Here is a 16,950-nt window from a genome sequence, read left to right as displayed (position 1 = left end):
TTCCTGGAAGTCAGTACTCTGTTAACAGCCTTCAGATTAAGATATAGAACTCTCAGTTCCTCCTGCACCATGCCTGCCTGGATGCTTCCATGTTCTTGCCTTGATGATGATAGACTGAACTTCTGAACATGGAAGCTAGCCACAGTGCTGTCTTAATAAGACTTGCCATGGTTATGGTGTCTATTCCCAGCCGTAAACCCTAAGACATTGGGGTAACCTAAAGCTATGTTTCAGGGTGATGGTCACTGTGCTGGCTAATTTTATGTCATCTGTACACAGCTAGAAGTATCTGAAAGGACTGAACCTCAACTGAGAAAATGCCTCCATAAAATCTTATCAGGGGTAGGACATTTTCTTAATTAATATTTGATGGAGAGGGCACAACCCATTGTGAATGGTGCTGTCCCTGAGCTGGTGGTCCTAGGTTCTCTTAAGAAAACAGTCTGAGCAAGCCACAATGTTCGAGCCAGTAAGTAGCACCCTTCCATGGCCTCCCCCATCTCAGGTCTCTGGTATATCCTAGAGATGCCCCACTCTCCCTGAACCTGATTCCCCCACATACACTTCCCCTCACCATCCCCTCTTCCACTCAGTTTTCTCCCTCCACCCACCACCAATGATTATTTTATTTCCCATTCTGAATGAGATTCAAGCATCCTTTCTTGGGCCCTCTTTATTACTTAGCTTCTTTGGGACTGTGGATTGTACCATGGTTATGTGAACTTTGTGGCTAATATCCACTTATAAGTGAATACATACCATGCATGTCTGTTTGGGTATGGGTTACTTCACTCAGGATAATATTTTTTTAGTTCTGTTTGCCTGCAAATTTCATGATATCCTTTTTAATAGCTGAATAGTAATCCATTTGCGTAAATGAGCCACATTTTCTTCATCCATTTTTCTGTTGAAGGGCATCTGGGTTGTTTCCATTTACTGGCTATAAAGCTGATGCTATAGTTGAGCAGTGGTCCTTGTGATATGATGGAGCATCTTTTGGGTATATGCCCAGGAATGGTATAGCTGGGTCTTGAGGTAGAACTATTCCCAATTTTTTGAGAAACCACCAAACTTACTTCCAGAGTGATTGTACAAGTTTGCACTCCTATCAGCAATGAAAGAGTGTTCCCCTTGCTCTACATCCTTACCAGCATGTGGTGTCACTTGAGTTTTTGATCTTAGCCATTATGATGGCTGTAAAAGGGAATTTCAGAGTCATTTTGATTTGCATTTTCCTGGTGAGTAAGGACATTGAACATTTCTTAAAGTGTTTCTTGGCCATTAGAGATTCCTCTGTTTTCATTTCTCTGTTTAGCTCCATTTTTAAATTGAGTTATTTGGTTTGTTGATGTCTGACTTCTTGAGTTCTTTATATATATATATATATATATATGCATATATATATATTTTTTTTTTTTTGGATATTGGCCCTATATCAGATGTAGGGTTGGAAAAGATATTTTCCCATTCCATAGGCTGCCATTTTGTCCTAATGACAGTGTTCTGAGAGAGAATGAGAGCTCACAAACCTTAAAGCCCATTCCTAGTGACATACTTCATCCAACAATGACACACCTCTAATCTTTTCTAAAGGGACCACCAACTGGGAACCAAACATTCAGATGTTTGAATCTCATTCAACCCACCACAGCAAGCAATGACCTTTGGAAATACTTTGGTCAATAATACTGGTGGCCTGACAGACCAGACGAGGAAATGAAAAGAAGGAAGAAATGGGAGGAGGAAATAAGGCAAGGGAAGAAAACCTATACCTTCCCTGAAGCTTCAAGAAAGCACTCTGCCAATCTGAAGAATCACCATGTGCATTGTTTATTTAGTAATTACTTTGCCTACTTAACCAAAAAAAAAAAAAAAAAAACCCTTTTTTTAATAACATAGAATTAAATATGCTAGTATCCAATCGTAGCTTATGAGGCTTAATTACATACAGCTCATGCCTAAAATGGCTTACATTTTCTATTCCTTGCCTTACACAGAGTCACTGGAATTAAAAAATCTACCTAGTTGTCTTAATGGGGTAAACCTTACACAACGTTAAGAATTTCATTCTATTTTTGAGGGGCCACTGACAGATGTGTAGTGTAGAAAATAGAGATCTCAGCACTCCTTTGGAGACGTATAGTGATGCACTTCCTTTGTTTTTTACTGGTTTTCAGAAATTGATGTATTAATTTTTATGTGAATGTGTGTTTGTGTGAGTTCATGTGCACTACATGTAGTCAGTTCCTAAGCAGTGCCCAAAATCTATCAAAGTAGTGGCCAGCCCCTCCTTCCCACTCTAGCCCACAGCACTGCTGTAAGAAGCCAAATCTGTCAAAATGGTGGCACCTGTCAGCAGTGTGAGGCACTGTCCACGGTACAACTTCTTTCCTGCCTCAGCCTACAACCTGCGTGAACTACCACCAAAGGACCTGTCCCACAGTGGCAGCACCTCCTTTCTAGCTTCCCTAAGCTCCACGGAGATGGAGCCTCTGCCAAAGCTGGCTGTGGCTGGGAAAGACTTCCTACCCCAACCCATGAGCCAAGTGTATGGAAAGGGAGATTTTTAAAAAGCCACCTATCCCAGAGCAGGAAAAAAAAAAAAAAAAAAATCTCTGAGCTTTCAAAAAAAGAACAACAACAACAGAGTACCAAATCCTAAATCTAGAAATCTCTGCCTTGAAAAGCTCTGCCCCCCCGCCCCTAAGAATTCCTATATAAGCCCTGCCCTTTTTCCTGTTCCCTACTGTCTACTCCTAGGAGCAGAGGCAGCCATCCCTGGATTTGTTCCTCCACACCTTGGACCCTCCAATAAATCTCTTTTATGAGATTTGTGGTCTAGTGCGACTCTCTTATTGGAAGAAGCCAAGAAGCAATGAAGAGAAGAATTGAAGAAGTGGGATGATGCTGAAGCTCCTGAGCTCCTCAGCTCAGCTAGTGATACCCGCTCTTGGGAGCTGTAACATCTCTGCTGAGGATGCTTCCTCTCAAGCTGTGTGGTTTCTGGACCCCTGTGTCTCAGAATGCCCTTTCACTGGGATACCTTTTCCCCTCAGAGCTGTATGATTCCTGTCCCAGCATACCCTTCCATCCAAGCAGGAACACTTATACCATGTACCTGGAACAGCTTGCTTAGGCCAGAAGAGGGCATCAGATTTCCTGGAATTGGAGATTGTGAACTGCTACATGGGTGCTGGAAATTAAACTCTGGTCTTCTGCAAGAACAGTATATGTTTTTATTTAAGTTTTTTTTCCTTTTTCTTGGATATTTTATTTATTTGCATTTCAAATGTTTTCCCCTTTCCAGGTCTCCCCCTAGGAAACCTCTTAGCCCCTCCCACCTCCCCCTGCCTCTGTGAGGGTGCTCCTCCATCCGCCCAACCATTCTCGTCTTCCTACACTGGGGCATCGAACACCCTCAGGCCCAAGGACCACTCTTCCCACTGATTCCCAAGAAGGCCATCCTCTGCCACATATGCAGCCGGAGCCATGGGTCCCTCCATGTGTACTCTTTGGTTGGTGGTCCAGTCTCCCAGAGCTCCAGGGGTTCTGACCAGTTGTCACTGTTGCTCCCCCAATGGGGCTGCAAACCCCCTTAGCTCCTTCAGTCCCTTCTCCAACTCCTCCATTGGGTACCCTGCACTTGGTCCAATGGTTGGCTTCAAGCATCCACCTCTGTATTTGTATCTGGCAGAGCCTCTCAGGAGACAACCATATCAGGCTCCTGTCAGCAAGCATTTCTTGGCATCCACAATAGTGTCTGGGTTTGGTGACTGTATATAGGATTGATCCCCAGGTGGGACAGTCTCCGGATGGCCTTTCCTTCAGTCTCTGCTCCACACTTTGTTTCCTTATTTCCTCCTGTGAGTATTTTGTTTCCCCTTTTATGAAGCACTGAAGCATCCACACTTTGGTCTTCCTTCTACTTAGGCTTCACAGGGTCTGCAAATTGAACCTTGTGTATTCTGAGCTTTTGAGCTAATATCCACTTATCAGTGATGCATACCGTGTATGTTCTTTTTGTAACTGAGTTACCTCACTCAGGATGGTATTTTCAAGTTCCATCCATTTGCCTGCAAATTTTATGAAGTCATTGTTTTTAATAGCTGTGTAGTGGGCTGGCGAGATGGCTCAGCTGGCAAGAGCACAGACTGTTCTTCCGAAGGTCCTGAGTTCAAATTTCAGCAACCACATGGTGGCTCAAAACCACCCATAATGAGATCTGACGCCCTCTTCTAGTTCGTCTGAAGACAGCTACAGCCTACTTATTTATAATAATAAATCTTTGGGCTGCAGCAAGCAGGGCCCACCAGAGTGATCGGGTTGACCAAAGCAAGCAGAGGTCCTAAATTCCATTCTGAACAACCACAAGAAGGCTCACAACCATCTGTACAGCTCCATAAAAGAAATAAATCCTAAAAGAAAAAAAAAATTCCATTGTGTAAATGTACCACATTTTCTGTATCCATTCCTCTATTGAGGGACATCTGGGTTGTTTCCAGCTTCTGGCTATTATAAATAGGGCTGCTATGGAGCATGTGTTCTTATTACCAGTTGGAGCATCTTCTGGGTATATGCCCGGGAGTGGTATTGCTGTGCCCTCAGGTAGTACTATTTCCAGTTTTCTGAGGAACCGCCACACAGATTTCCAGAGTGGTTGTACCAGCTTGCAATCCCACCAGCAGTGGAGGAGTGTTCCTCTTTCTCCACATCCTCAGCATATTTTTATGTTAGCCATTCTGACTGGTGTGAGGTGTAATCTCAGAGTTGTTTTGATTTGCATTTCCCTGATGACTAAGGATGTTGATCCTTTCTTTAGGTGCTTCTCGGCCATCGATATTCCTCAGTTGAGAATTCTGTGTTTAGCTCTGTGCCCCATTTTTGAATAGGGTTATTTGGTTCTCTGGAATCTAACTTCTTGAGTTCTTTGTGTATATTGGATGTTAGCCCTCTTTTGGATGTAGGATTGGTAAAGATCTTTTCCCAATCTGTTGGTTGCCATTTTATCCTATTTACAGTGTTGTTTACCTTACAGAAGCTTTGCAAATTTTTAAAGATTTATTTATTATTATATGTAAGTACACTGTAGCTGTCTTCAGACACACCAGAAGAGCGCATCAGATCTCATTACAGGTGGTTATGAGCCACCATGTGGTTCCTGGAATTTGAACTCAGGACCTTCGGAAGCACAGCCGGTGCTCTTAACCACTGAGCCATCTCTCCAGCCTGAAGCTTTGCAATTTTATGAGGTCTCATTTGTCGATTCTTGATTTTATAGCATAAGCTATTGGTGTTCTATTCAAGAACTTTCCCCCTGTGCCCATGTGTTTGAGACTTTTCCCCACTTTCACTTCTATTAGATTTAATGTATTTGGTTTTATGTGGAGGTCCTTGATCCATTTGGACTTGAGCTTTGTACCAGGAGATAAGAATGGATCAATTTGCATTCTTCTACATGTTGATTGACAGTTGAACCAGCACCATTTGTTGAAAATGCTCTCTTTTTTCCACTGAATGGTTTTACCTCCTTTGTCAAGATCAAGTGACCATAGGTGTGTGGATTCATTTCTGGATCTTCAATTCTATTCCATTGATCTACCTGTCTGTCGCTGTACCAATACCATGCAGTTTTTATCACTATTGCTTTGTAGTACTGCTTGAGGTCAGGAATGGTGATTCCCTCAGTTCTTTTATTGTTGAGAATAGTTTTCCCTATCCTGGGTTTTTTGTAACTCCAAATTAATTTGCAAATTGCTCTTTCTAACTCTGAAGAATTGAGTTGGAATTTTGATGGGGATTGCATAGAATCTGTAGATTGCCTCAGCAAGATGGCCATTTTTACTATATTAATCCTGCAATCTGTGAGCATGAGAGATCTTTCCATCTTCTGAGGTTTTCTTTTATTTTTGTCTTCAGAGATTTGAAGTTCTTTTCATATAGATCTTTCACTTGTTTAGTTAGAGTCACACCAACATATTTTATAGTTTGTGACTTTCTTGAAGGATGTCATTTCCCTAATTTATTTCTCAGCCTGTTGATCCTTTGTGTATAGGAAGGCTACTGATTTGTGTGAATTAATTTTATATCCAGCCACTTTGCTGAAGTTGTTTAATCAGCTGTAGAAGTTCTCTGGTAGAATTTTTGGGGTCACTTAGTATATACTATCATATCATCTGCAAATAGTGATAGTTTGACTTCTTCCTTTCCAAAATGTATCCCTTTGACCTCCTTTTGTTGTCTAATTGCTCTGGCTAGGACTTCAAGTACTGTATTGAAGAGATAGGGAGAGAGTGGGCAGCCTTGTCTAGTTCCTGATTTTAGTGGGATTGCTTCAAGTTTCTCTCCATCTAGCTGCTCCTCGGTTCCTGTGTCCTGAGGGTTCCAGGCGGTCCCTCTAAGCAGAAGTGGTGGTCTTACCTGTGCTCACTGGCTTGTCAGCACTTCTGGGAGACCAGCTCTCTCCTGGTGGTATTTAGGTATGGAGTGCTGTGGCACAGGATCAGCTCTGCATGCAGACAGAAACCACAAAATATGTTTTTAACTGCTGAGCCATCTCCCTAGCCCCTTGTAGTTCTTTATAAAAATATATATTGATGGAATTGTTTTAGAGGAAATATTAGCTACAAGATACTTGGTCTAACCCTGCTAATTATAGTGAAGAAAATCCTGGGATCTGGAGAGGCTCAGTAGTTAACAGTACTGCTTTTGCAGTGGATCACTCACATTCTAATTCCAGCATCCATGCTGGGCAGCTTAGTAGGTGCAGGGAGTTCCAATACTTCTGGCCTTTGGAACTCCTATTCATACCCACACAGGATTAAACACATGCAAATAATTGAAAACAAAAATCCTTTAAAATCATAACTATTAGCTTTGAAAAAGAACTAGTGTTGCTTCCAGAATTGTCAAAAATATTTGAAAATTACTAAATTGAAGTATAATTTAGATTTTGAGGGATTTTTTTTTAAGCTTTAAAAACTAATGATATTACTGCTCATAAGAAGTAGGGCTTTCAGCCGGGCGGTGGTGGCACACGCCTTTAATCCCAGCACTCGGGAGGCAGAGGCAGTCAGATTTCTGAGTTCGAGGCCAGCCTGGTCTACAAAGTGAGTTCCAGNTGAGCCACCATGTGGTTCCTGGAATTTGAACTCAGGACCTTCGGAAGCACAGCCGGTGCTCTTAACCACTGAGCCATCTCTCCAGCCTGAAGCTTTGCAATTTTATGAGGTCTCATTTGTCGATTCTTGATTTTATAGCATAAGCTATTGGTGTTCTATTCAAGAACTTTCCCCCTGTGCCCATGTGTTTGAGACTTTTCCCCACTTTCACTTCTATTAGATTTAATGTATTTGGTTTTATGTGGAGGTCCTTGATCCATTTGGACTTGAGCTTTGTACCAGGAGATAAGAATGGATCAATTTGCATTCTTCTACATGTTGATTGACAGTTGAACCAGCACCATTTGTTGAAAATGCTCTCTTTTTTCCACTGAATGGTTTTACCTCCTTTGTCAAGATCAAGTGACCATAGGTGTGTGGATTCATTTCTGGATCTTCAATTCTATTCCATTGATCTACCTGTCTGTCGCTGTACCAATACCATGCAGTTTTTATCACTATTGCTTTGTAGTACTGCTTGAGGTCAGGAATGGTGATTCCCTCAGTTCTTTTATTGTTGAGAATAGTTTTCCCTATCCTGGGTTTTTTGTAACTCCAAATTAATTTGCAAATTGCTCTTTCTAACTCTGAAGAATTGAGTTGGAATTTTGATGGGGATTGCATAGAATCTGTAGATTGCCTCAGCAAGATGGCCATTTTTACTATATTAATCCTGCAATCTGTGAGCATGAGAGATCTTTCCATCTTCTGAGGTTTTCTTTTATTTTTGTCTTCAGAGATTTGAAGTTCTTTTCATATAGATCTTTCACTTGTTTAGTTAGAGTCACACCAACATATTTTATAGTTTGTGACTTTCTTGAAGGATGTCATTTCCCTAATTTATTTCTCAGCCTGTTGATCCTTTGTGTATAGGAAGGCTACTGATTTGTGTGAATTAATTTTATATCCAGCCACTTTGCTGAAGTTGTTTAATCAGCTGTAGAAGTTCTCTGGTAGAATTTTTGGGGTCACTTAGTATATACTATCATATCATCTGCAAATAGTGATAGTTTGACTTCTTCCTTTCCAAAATGTATCCCTTTGACCTCCTTTTGTTGTCTAATTGCTCTGGCTAGGACTTCAAGTACTGTATTGAAGAGATAGGGAGAGAGTGGGCAGCCTTGTCTAGTTCCTGATTTTAGTGGGATTGCTTCAAGTTTCTCTCCATCTAGCTGCTCCTCGGTTCCTGTGTCCTGAGGGTTCCAGGCGGTCCCTCTAAGCAGAAGTGGTGGTCTTACCTGTGCTCACTGGCTTGTCAGCACTTCTGGGAGACCAGCTCTCTCCTGGTGGTATTTAGGTATGGAGTGCTGTGGCACAGGATCAGCTCTGCATGCAGACAGAAACCACAAAATATGTTTTTAACTGCTGAGCCATCTCCCTAGCCCCTTGTAGTTCTTTATAAAAATATATATTGATGGAATTGTTTTAGAGGAAATATTAGCTACAAGATACTTGGTCTAACCCTGCTAATTATAGTGAAGAAAATCCTGGGATCTGGAGAGGCTCAGTAGTTAACAGTACTGCTTTTGCAGTGGATCACTCACATTCTAATTCCAGCATCCATGCTGGGCAGCTTAGTAGGTGCAGGGAGTTCCAATACTTCTGGCCTTTGGAACTCCTATTCATACCCACACAGGATTAAACACATGCAAATAATTGAAAACAAAAATCCTTTAAAATCATAACTATTAGCTTTGAAAAAGAACTAGTGTTGCTTCCAGAATTGTCAAAAATATTTGAAAATTACTAAATTGAAGTATAATTTAGATTTTGAGGGATTTTTTTTTAAGCTTTAAAAACTAATGATATTACTGCTCATAAGAAGTAGGGCTTTCAGCCGGGCGGTGGTGGCACACGCCTTTAATCCCAGCACTCGGGAGGCAGAGGCAGTCAGATTTCTGAGTTCGAGGCCAGCCTGGTCTACAAAGTGAGTTCCAGGACAGCCAGGGCTATACAGAGAAACCTTGTCTCAAAAAAAAAAAAAAAAGTAGGGCTTTCATCCTTAAATCCTTGCTTGTATTTTGTTTGAATTATCTAAATAGATTTGCAATTAGGAACACTATCTGATAACTAGATGTTGGGGATTGTTTCTAATGCTCTGAATTAATCGGCAGTCTACTTGTCCTTGTCTGCAATTGGTTTTTGATCAATCAGTAAAGAACCAATGGCCAATTGCTGGATGGAGAGAGAGCGGCGCAGACTAGGAACTGGGAGAAAGGAAGGCAGGAATTGCCATACTTCAGAGGGAGATGGATTAGATTTAGAGCTGCAGAAGGAAAATCCAAAATGTAGGTTCAGAAGGAATGTGGGCCCCCGAAAGGGCTGCCCAGTAATGTCTTGGGCAGCAAAGACTAGGGAACTGGCCAGAAGGAGCCAGGGCAACAAAGATAAAATATAGAATTAGAAGTGTTAAGCCAGACCTGGTGAGATGGCTCAGCAGGTAAGAGCACTAGCTGCTCTTCTGAAGGTCCTGAGTTCAAATCCCAGCAACCACATGATGGATGGCTCAAAACCACCCGTAAACTGGGCATGGTGGCGCACGCCTTTAATCCCAGCACTTGGGAGGCAGAGGCAGGCAAATTTCTGAGTTCGAGGCCAGCCTGGTCTACAAAGTGAGTTCCAGGACAGCCAGGGCTACACAGAGAAACCCTGTCTCAAAAAACAAAAAAACAAAACAAAAAACACCCATAATGAGATCTGACTCCCTCTTCTGGTGCATCTGAAGACAGTGTACTTATGTATAATAATAAATAAATCTTTGGGTTGGAGCTGTACTCATATATGGAAAATAAATCTTAAAAAATAAAAAAGGTGTTAAGCCAGGTTACAGGAGGGGAATGTATGCTAGCTGTGGGAAGAATTAGAACTGCCCAGCATTTTAAAATTAACTGGTCTGTGTGTGTGTGTCTGTCTGTCTGTCTTCCATTTGTGAATCCAGATAGCTCCTGTGTAAGTGCGACCTGCTGGGAGCCAAAGTGGTGTAGCCCATTACCTCTACACTAGATAGTTGAATCTTTGTGTTATATTGCTTTAGGTTTATTCCTGGATGCAGATCCATGCAGTGATCAAGGCTATCATGCTAATCCAGGTGCTACTGTAAACACTCTCATACCAGAAGGAAAAACTCCTTTTCCACGAATTATCCAAACAAATGAACTTCTGTTTTATGAACGATTCAAAGCCTATCAAGATTACATTTTAGGTGAGTATTTTTTTTTCAAGTAGCTTGTCCACAGATTGTCAGTTCTGAGAAAGTGGACTCGGATGGATTTATTAACTTCTCATCTATACATTTCCAATTCTTATTTAATTTGTAGCTGACTGTAAGGCCTCTGAGGTAAAGGAATTCACAGTCAGCTTCTTGGAAAAGGTCCTTGAACCATCTGGATGGTGGGCAGTCTGGCACACTAATGTGTTTGAGGTGTTGGTTGAGGTAAGTTGAATTCTCTTATGTATATATTTTGCCAAGCTGTCCTCTGTGTTTCTAACTTTGTTTCCTAGGTGATGGATTGAATTAATCTGTTTCTTTTTAATCTTCCTTGGAGTCACTAATTATTTTTAATAGTGAAGTTTTAAACTAATTTTTAAGGGTTAAACATTCTAGTTTTAATAATACACGGTGTCCTCATACATGTGTGGCGTACTTTGTTCTCACTTGTCCTCCCCAGACACCCCTCCACTTAGTTCTGACTCCTGCTTTCTTATCACATGTATTCCTTTACTCTTTCTATTTTATGCCTCCATTAAGATATTTTCCTCCATTCCATATTTCTTTTTAAAATGTTTATGTATATTAATTGTGTGTGTGCCTGTGTGCACACACCTGAATATTTATGTAGGAATCAGAGGACAGCTTACAGAAGTCAGTTCTCTTCTTCCACCTTTGAGATTCAGAGGACTGACCCCAGGAACTCAGGTTTGGCAGGAAGCACCTTTATCTGCTGAGCCTTGCCAAACTCTTTCTAGATTCTTGACCACAAATGTATAGCAGAGAATTTCTAATGACTTCACTTGGTATTTTACCTATTTCTATATCTGAATTCAGCAGTTGAAAAGCTGTATTATTTTGGAGGCCTCCTGTTACTTTACTTTTTCCTATTGCTTGTGTATTTTGTGATGGAATTTAGACATTTGTTGGTTTAGATAACTTTTCTGGTTTTACTTAGAGATCGTACATGAACAGCTTCCTGGTTTTAATTCCCAATTAAATTTAATCCTTTCATCAGTTCCGACAGCTGGGTATTTTAATTCCCAATACCATTCAGTGAGGAGAACACAGTTCTGATAGCTCAACACTAAAGTGTAGAAGATATAGAAATATACTTAAAATTGATTAAAGCCCACTAATACATCACTGATGACCATAAGCCAGACAGTGGGAAAATTCATGTAGAATGTGTTATAAAGTTAAAGATTATTTAGGATAAATGTGTCTCTAATGCATTAATGAGGTGAAAGAAAGAGGCTGGGAAAAGAAAGAAATAGAAGAGAAGCAAGGTCAAATAAATGAAAAGAAGATGAAAGTCAAGGAGTGTTAAGACGAGAAAAGAGAAAGGAACAAGTGATTGGACACAAAAAGGAGGGGGAACCCTCAGGAATGAAAAAGTTCATAATTACCTAAATATATGGATAGGAGTAGAAATTAAAATATTATTTAAACAAAAGCCATTAAATAGTTCTACAACTATAGAACAGAATTCAAAGTGAGGGAGCAAGACAAAAAAAGGGGAAGAAGATTACCCACTAACGAAAAAGTCCACAAGTTAGGTGACTGTAGGAAGTGAAGTAATAAATTCTTTTTAAAACTTTAACCATTTTTAAAAATAAATGAAATAAAAATACATCTGATATTGTAATAAAGACAAAAGGCTGGGGGACAGCAAAATATAATGGGTATAATAATAATCGTAATAATAAATAATGTTGGAACAGCTTCTTTCTAGGTCCTTGAAAACTGGAAAACGTCATATGCATAGGATGGGAGAGGTAGATGGTTACTGGGCTTCTGTACCTTTTATTTCCTTCAGCTTCTGCTGGTGTTGAACCTATATTTTACAGTGTCTGAAGTCCACCAGATATGTCTTCACTTTAGTAGTTTATCTTTGTGTTACCTGTGGACTGTGCAGATTTGTGTCGATCTCTTGATGTTTTCCACTTTATACCCATGCGGTAACTAATGTTCTACTTGGGAGTTATCTCTCAAATGTTTTAAGAATGTAAGAAACAACTGCAGCACTGAACTCTTATATAGGTCTAGCTTGTTGTACATTAGAAGTCTTTTAATATTCATCAGATTCATCAGATTGCTGGAGAGATGCAAGTAAAGTAGACTATTGAAACATTCTGGAACATTCCCCGTGGTGAGCGACAGGTTGATGGCCCTGTTGCGTTTAGGCTTAGGGCAGTGGAGCTCTAGGGTTACTTTCAGTTGATTCCTTCTGCTCTTGGCAGCTGAGAATGGGACTGCTTTTCTCTGTGCACTTCACTATTTGAATAGAACTTCCTGCTGCTGGCGCTTTTCTGCTTTCCAGCATCGGGCTTTTCTGCTCTCTATAGCTGGGATCCAGAGCTGTCTGTCTATCATCTGGAGTTGTGGCAGGTTAAATTCAGACTTTCTTTATTATAATTGTTTCTCATAATGAGGTCCCAGTTTTAGCTCAGTTCTAAATAAGTAACATTTTGCAGGGCCTGTGCCCTCCCAGTCATATAGAGTAACAGTAAAATTCTGGAGAATCATGCTTCACCGAAACTCAAAACTGGTTTTGATGTTTGTAAAAACCTGTGGTCTTCTTCTGAAAGTCAGACTCTCATTCTCTTTACCAGCAACACCTGGATTACCGTTTGAAGGAGGCTCCTGTTTTCCTTCCCACTGCTAGGGAACTGAGTTGCCTATCTTTTTCTCAGTACATTTCAGTTTTTCTAGCACTGCTATTTTAATTTCTAGTGCTGATCCTCCTTTTTTTTTTTAATATTCTCATTTTGAAAATTCTAAGTGATTTCTTTCACTGTCTCACCAAAGCAATTTCCTTTGGTGAGATCTTACCCATAAGTCCTCCTGTTTATTTTTCTCCTTGATTTATATTCTGAGGATAAAAGCCATTTCTGTTTTGTTTGTCCTTAAAAGGCACGCTGACACATTACTTACTTTTTAAAAGTAGATTATAAATAGTATTTTATACTGTGAGTTTCCACTTTGATTTCTGAGTATTAAAATGAGCCACATTGTTTTGAATTTCAGGTTACAAATGTGGACTTTCCATCCCTGAAGGCGGTCGTAAGGCTTGCAGAGCCATGCGTCTATGAATCTAAATTGAGCACGTTTACCTTGGCCAATGTGAAGGAGCTTTTGGACCTGAAGGAATTTCATCTGCCTCTGCAGGAGTTGTGGGTGGTATCAGATGACTCACATGAATTCCACCAGATGGCACTTGCAATTGAGCACGTCAGGTAGAAAGGAACACTCATAGATGTAACCTTGTAGCCAAAACTGCAATTTAATGGAAATAAATCTTTTTTTTCTTTTCTCTTTTTTCTTCTCTTTTCTTTCCTTTTTTGTTTTTAAATCCTTTCTTGAGGCTTGAACCTAGGCCCTCATACATACTAGAAAATGTCTTTACTATCAGTGCCATAGGAAATCTTTTAAAAATAAAAACAAAAATCTTGATATCTTAAATTTTTATCCTGTTATCACTTCAAACCCAGAAAAAAAGTTGAAAAAATAGTACATGAAATTCTTGTTTATCGTTAAAATTCTTCAAATATTTACAAAAGATAAAGAATTCTTAATTTGATTCTTATTGATTTAGAAACTGACTTAAACGTCATGGATGCTAAGGCTTGTGATTGGTACATTTTGAATGTAATAGGACAGAAAAAAGGATGGAAGGTAAGAAAATAAAAAAAAGTTGTATACTACTAGTTGAAATAGTATACATCATTTTCAAGACTATGTCTAAGCAGAGAGACTATTTTCTCATGCTTCCTTGGAGGTTCTTAGAGGATGTGTTCCTGTGTCTTGTTTTTGTGGGTAGTGGTGTCCCTTTAAATGAAATAATGTGTGTAATATCTAGATCACTAAATATACTTTATTTTTTAAAAATATTTATGTGGATGGGTATTTTGCCTACACTTTTAAATGTACACCACATATATAAATGTACACCTGGTGAACATAGAGGCATTTAGATCTCCTGGAGCTAGAGTTGCAGAGTCATTGTGATGTTGGTGCTGGGAACTGAAACATGGGTCCTCTGCAAGATCAGTTAGTGTTCTTAGCTGATGAACCACCTCTTGGTATGCTTTTAAAATTACTTCAGATAAATTTTTTATTATAGTTCATGTTATAGTATATTTCTGTCTCTGTCTGTCTGTCTGTCTGTCTCTCTCTCTCTGTCTGTGTGTGTGTGTGTGTGTGTGTGTGTGTGTATAAGAAATTTTGCTTAAAACGGATGTATATGACTATCTTTAATTGGACTCTAAAATCGGAATCTGATTTGCTGAGTAAAAGAAGAAAATTGTATTATTATTTAATAATAAAGACATTTGGGGGTTTTAGCGGGGGGAAGGTGTTGTTTTTGTTGTTGTTGTTGTTTTAAGATTTATTTGTTTTATGTCTGAGTATACTGTTGCTGTCTTCAGATACACCAGAAGAGGGCATCAGATACCATTACACATGGATGTGAGCCACCTTGTGGTTGCTGGGAATTGAACTCAGCACTTCTGGAAGAGGAGTTAGTGCTCTTAACCACCAAGCCATCTCTCCAGCCCCAACATTTTGTTTTCAAATTCTATATAATCTATGTACATGCTAGTATATTTGTCCTTTGTTTTGTATTTGTTTTGTATTCTTTAAGGTATATAATATAAATACAGCTCTTATGCGTTGATATAATAGGCACTGATATACTCATTCTTTATGATTAAGCCTTATTTGTCTAAACAAATTTGTCTTTCACAAATTTTATTTTACTAAAATAAAATTTCAAAGAAACATATATATGAAAAGATACTAAAAATAATAAAATTAGATGTACATTTCAGGAATTGGAAGGTTTGGTGATATCAGTAATATTGTTTGGTGTTTTACAGTCTAAAGGGTACTTTCTAATTTCTCTACCCTTAGTGGCTAAAGCTGGTTTCCTGAGTCCCCCCTAGCCCAGACTCACTGTGCTCAGATTTGTCTTTGGAATTAGAGATTTTTATTTTACACCAATTGAGTACTCAATATTAAAACAAAATAAAACAAAATAAAAAAGTGGTTATCACCCAGACTTACATACATGACTGGAAACGGCAATGAGTACAAATTAGAATCAATATACTGAAATTGTTATCCTATGGTTGTTTCTTAGGAAAGTAACACATAAACTTGAGTCAGGACGGTTACCTAGGCAAGGAGAACGGGTCCAGGATGTCTGTGATATTAAGATACTGAAAGACCTGCACAATCATAACATAGTCCAGGGGTGCTGGATCTGACATTTTTGTAAGTAAGAAGGTGCATAGCTTTGTCAGCCAATTAATCAGTTCTATAATAGAACATTGGAAAGGCACTGCAAAGTTTTCATTGTTTGGAAAATATGATCAGCTTTGTGTATTTAGAAGTTAACATAGGCTTCTTTTTGTAAAACAAAAGGAAGGAGGTAGGAGAGGGAGTTCAGTTAAAAGGTGTGGGCAGTGGACCCAGACATAAATGCTTGTACTGGCATGGGGACATTTATAGAACAGGAAAGAATTTGAGTAGAGCAGCTGGGAGTTGAGCATCTAAACAGACGGATATATAAGTCATATGGGGAGCTGAGGCTCATTCGAGGTTTCTACTTTGAAATAACAAACTCTGAAGGAGATGTATAGTGAATGAGACATAAGTATCTGGTACTGTATTGGTATGGGTAATAATCTGGGCTAGGTATGAAACTTAAATATATTTACCAGGTGGAAAAAGTGAGAGGCATTTGACCAATTTGCCTCTCACTTTTGAAATTTGGAAGAAGTATAAAATTTGAAGTTTGCATGTGCGGGCTCTGAAGCAGAAGTGTTTTAAAGATACATTCTGAAAATGAATGGCTAATATGCCTGAGATTTGTCTTGAAATAATCTAATATCAAAATGATATGGGAGAGAAGAAGAATATTTGAGTTGGGTAGAGACGGAAAAAGATTACCTGTGAACTAACTTTTTTTCAAGCTCCTATTAATAATATTATCTATGTTTTCTTTTGCTATATATTTTTGAAATCTTTCTCTTTTTTATTAGATATTTTCTTTATTTACATTTCAAATGCTATCCTGAAAGTTACCTATACCCTCCCTCCGCCCTGCTCCGCTACCCACCCACTCCTGCTTCTTGGCCCTGGCATTCCCCTGTACTGGGCATATAAAGTTTGCAATACCACAGGGCCTCTCTTCCCACTGATGGCCGACTAGGCCATCTTCTACTACATATGCAGCTAGAGATATGAGCTCTGGGGGTACTGGTTAGTTCATATTGTTGTTCCACCTGTAAGGTAGCAGACCCCTTCAGCTCCTTGGGTGCTTTCTCTAGCTTCTCCACTGGGGGCCCTGTGTTCCATCTTGTAGATGACTGTGAGCATCCACTTCTGTATTTGCCAGGCACTGGCATAGCCTCTTATGAGACAGCTATAATAGAGTCCCTTCAGCAAAATCTTTCTGGCATATGCAATAGTGTCTGGGTGTGGTGGCTGATTATGGAATGGATCCCCTGGTGGGGTAGTCTCTGAATAGTCATCCTTTTGTCTTAGCTCCAAACTTTGTCTCTGTAACTCCTTTCATGG

The 16,950-nt window shown here is 39.6% G+C and overlaps 1 protein-coding gene across 1 annotated transcript in view; it reads left to right on the top strand.

Annotated features, from left to right (window-relative positions):
• Shcbp1 (SHC binding and spindle associated 1) overlaps positions 1–16,950 on the top strand; it is a 46,089-nt gene that overhangs the window by 4,346 nt on the left and 24,793 nt on the right. Inside the window, exons 2-4 of the mRNA XM_021170314.1 lie at positions 10,192–10,359; positions 10,475–10,590; positions 13,396–13,604. Of these exons, the coding sequence (XP_021025973.1) occupies positions 10,192–10,359; positions 10,475–10,590; positions 13,396–13,604 (493 nt within the window). The remainder of the gene's footprint in view (positions 1–10,191; positions 10,360–10,474; positions 10,591–13,395; positions 13,605–16,950) is intronic.

The sequence above is a fragment of the Mus caroli genome, chromosome 8 (genome assembly GCF_900094665.2).
Source record: "Mus caroli chromosome 8, CAROLI_EIJ_v1.1, whole genome shotgun sequence".
In the NCBI taxonomy this organism is placed as follows: domain Eukaryota; kingdom Metazoa; phylum Chordata; class Mammalia; order Rodentia; family Muridae; genus Mus; species Mus caroli.
Note: the sequence above shows the minus strand (reverse complement) of the source record. Positions and strands in the feature narration are given on the sequence as shown.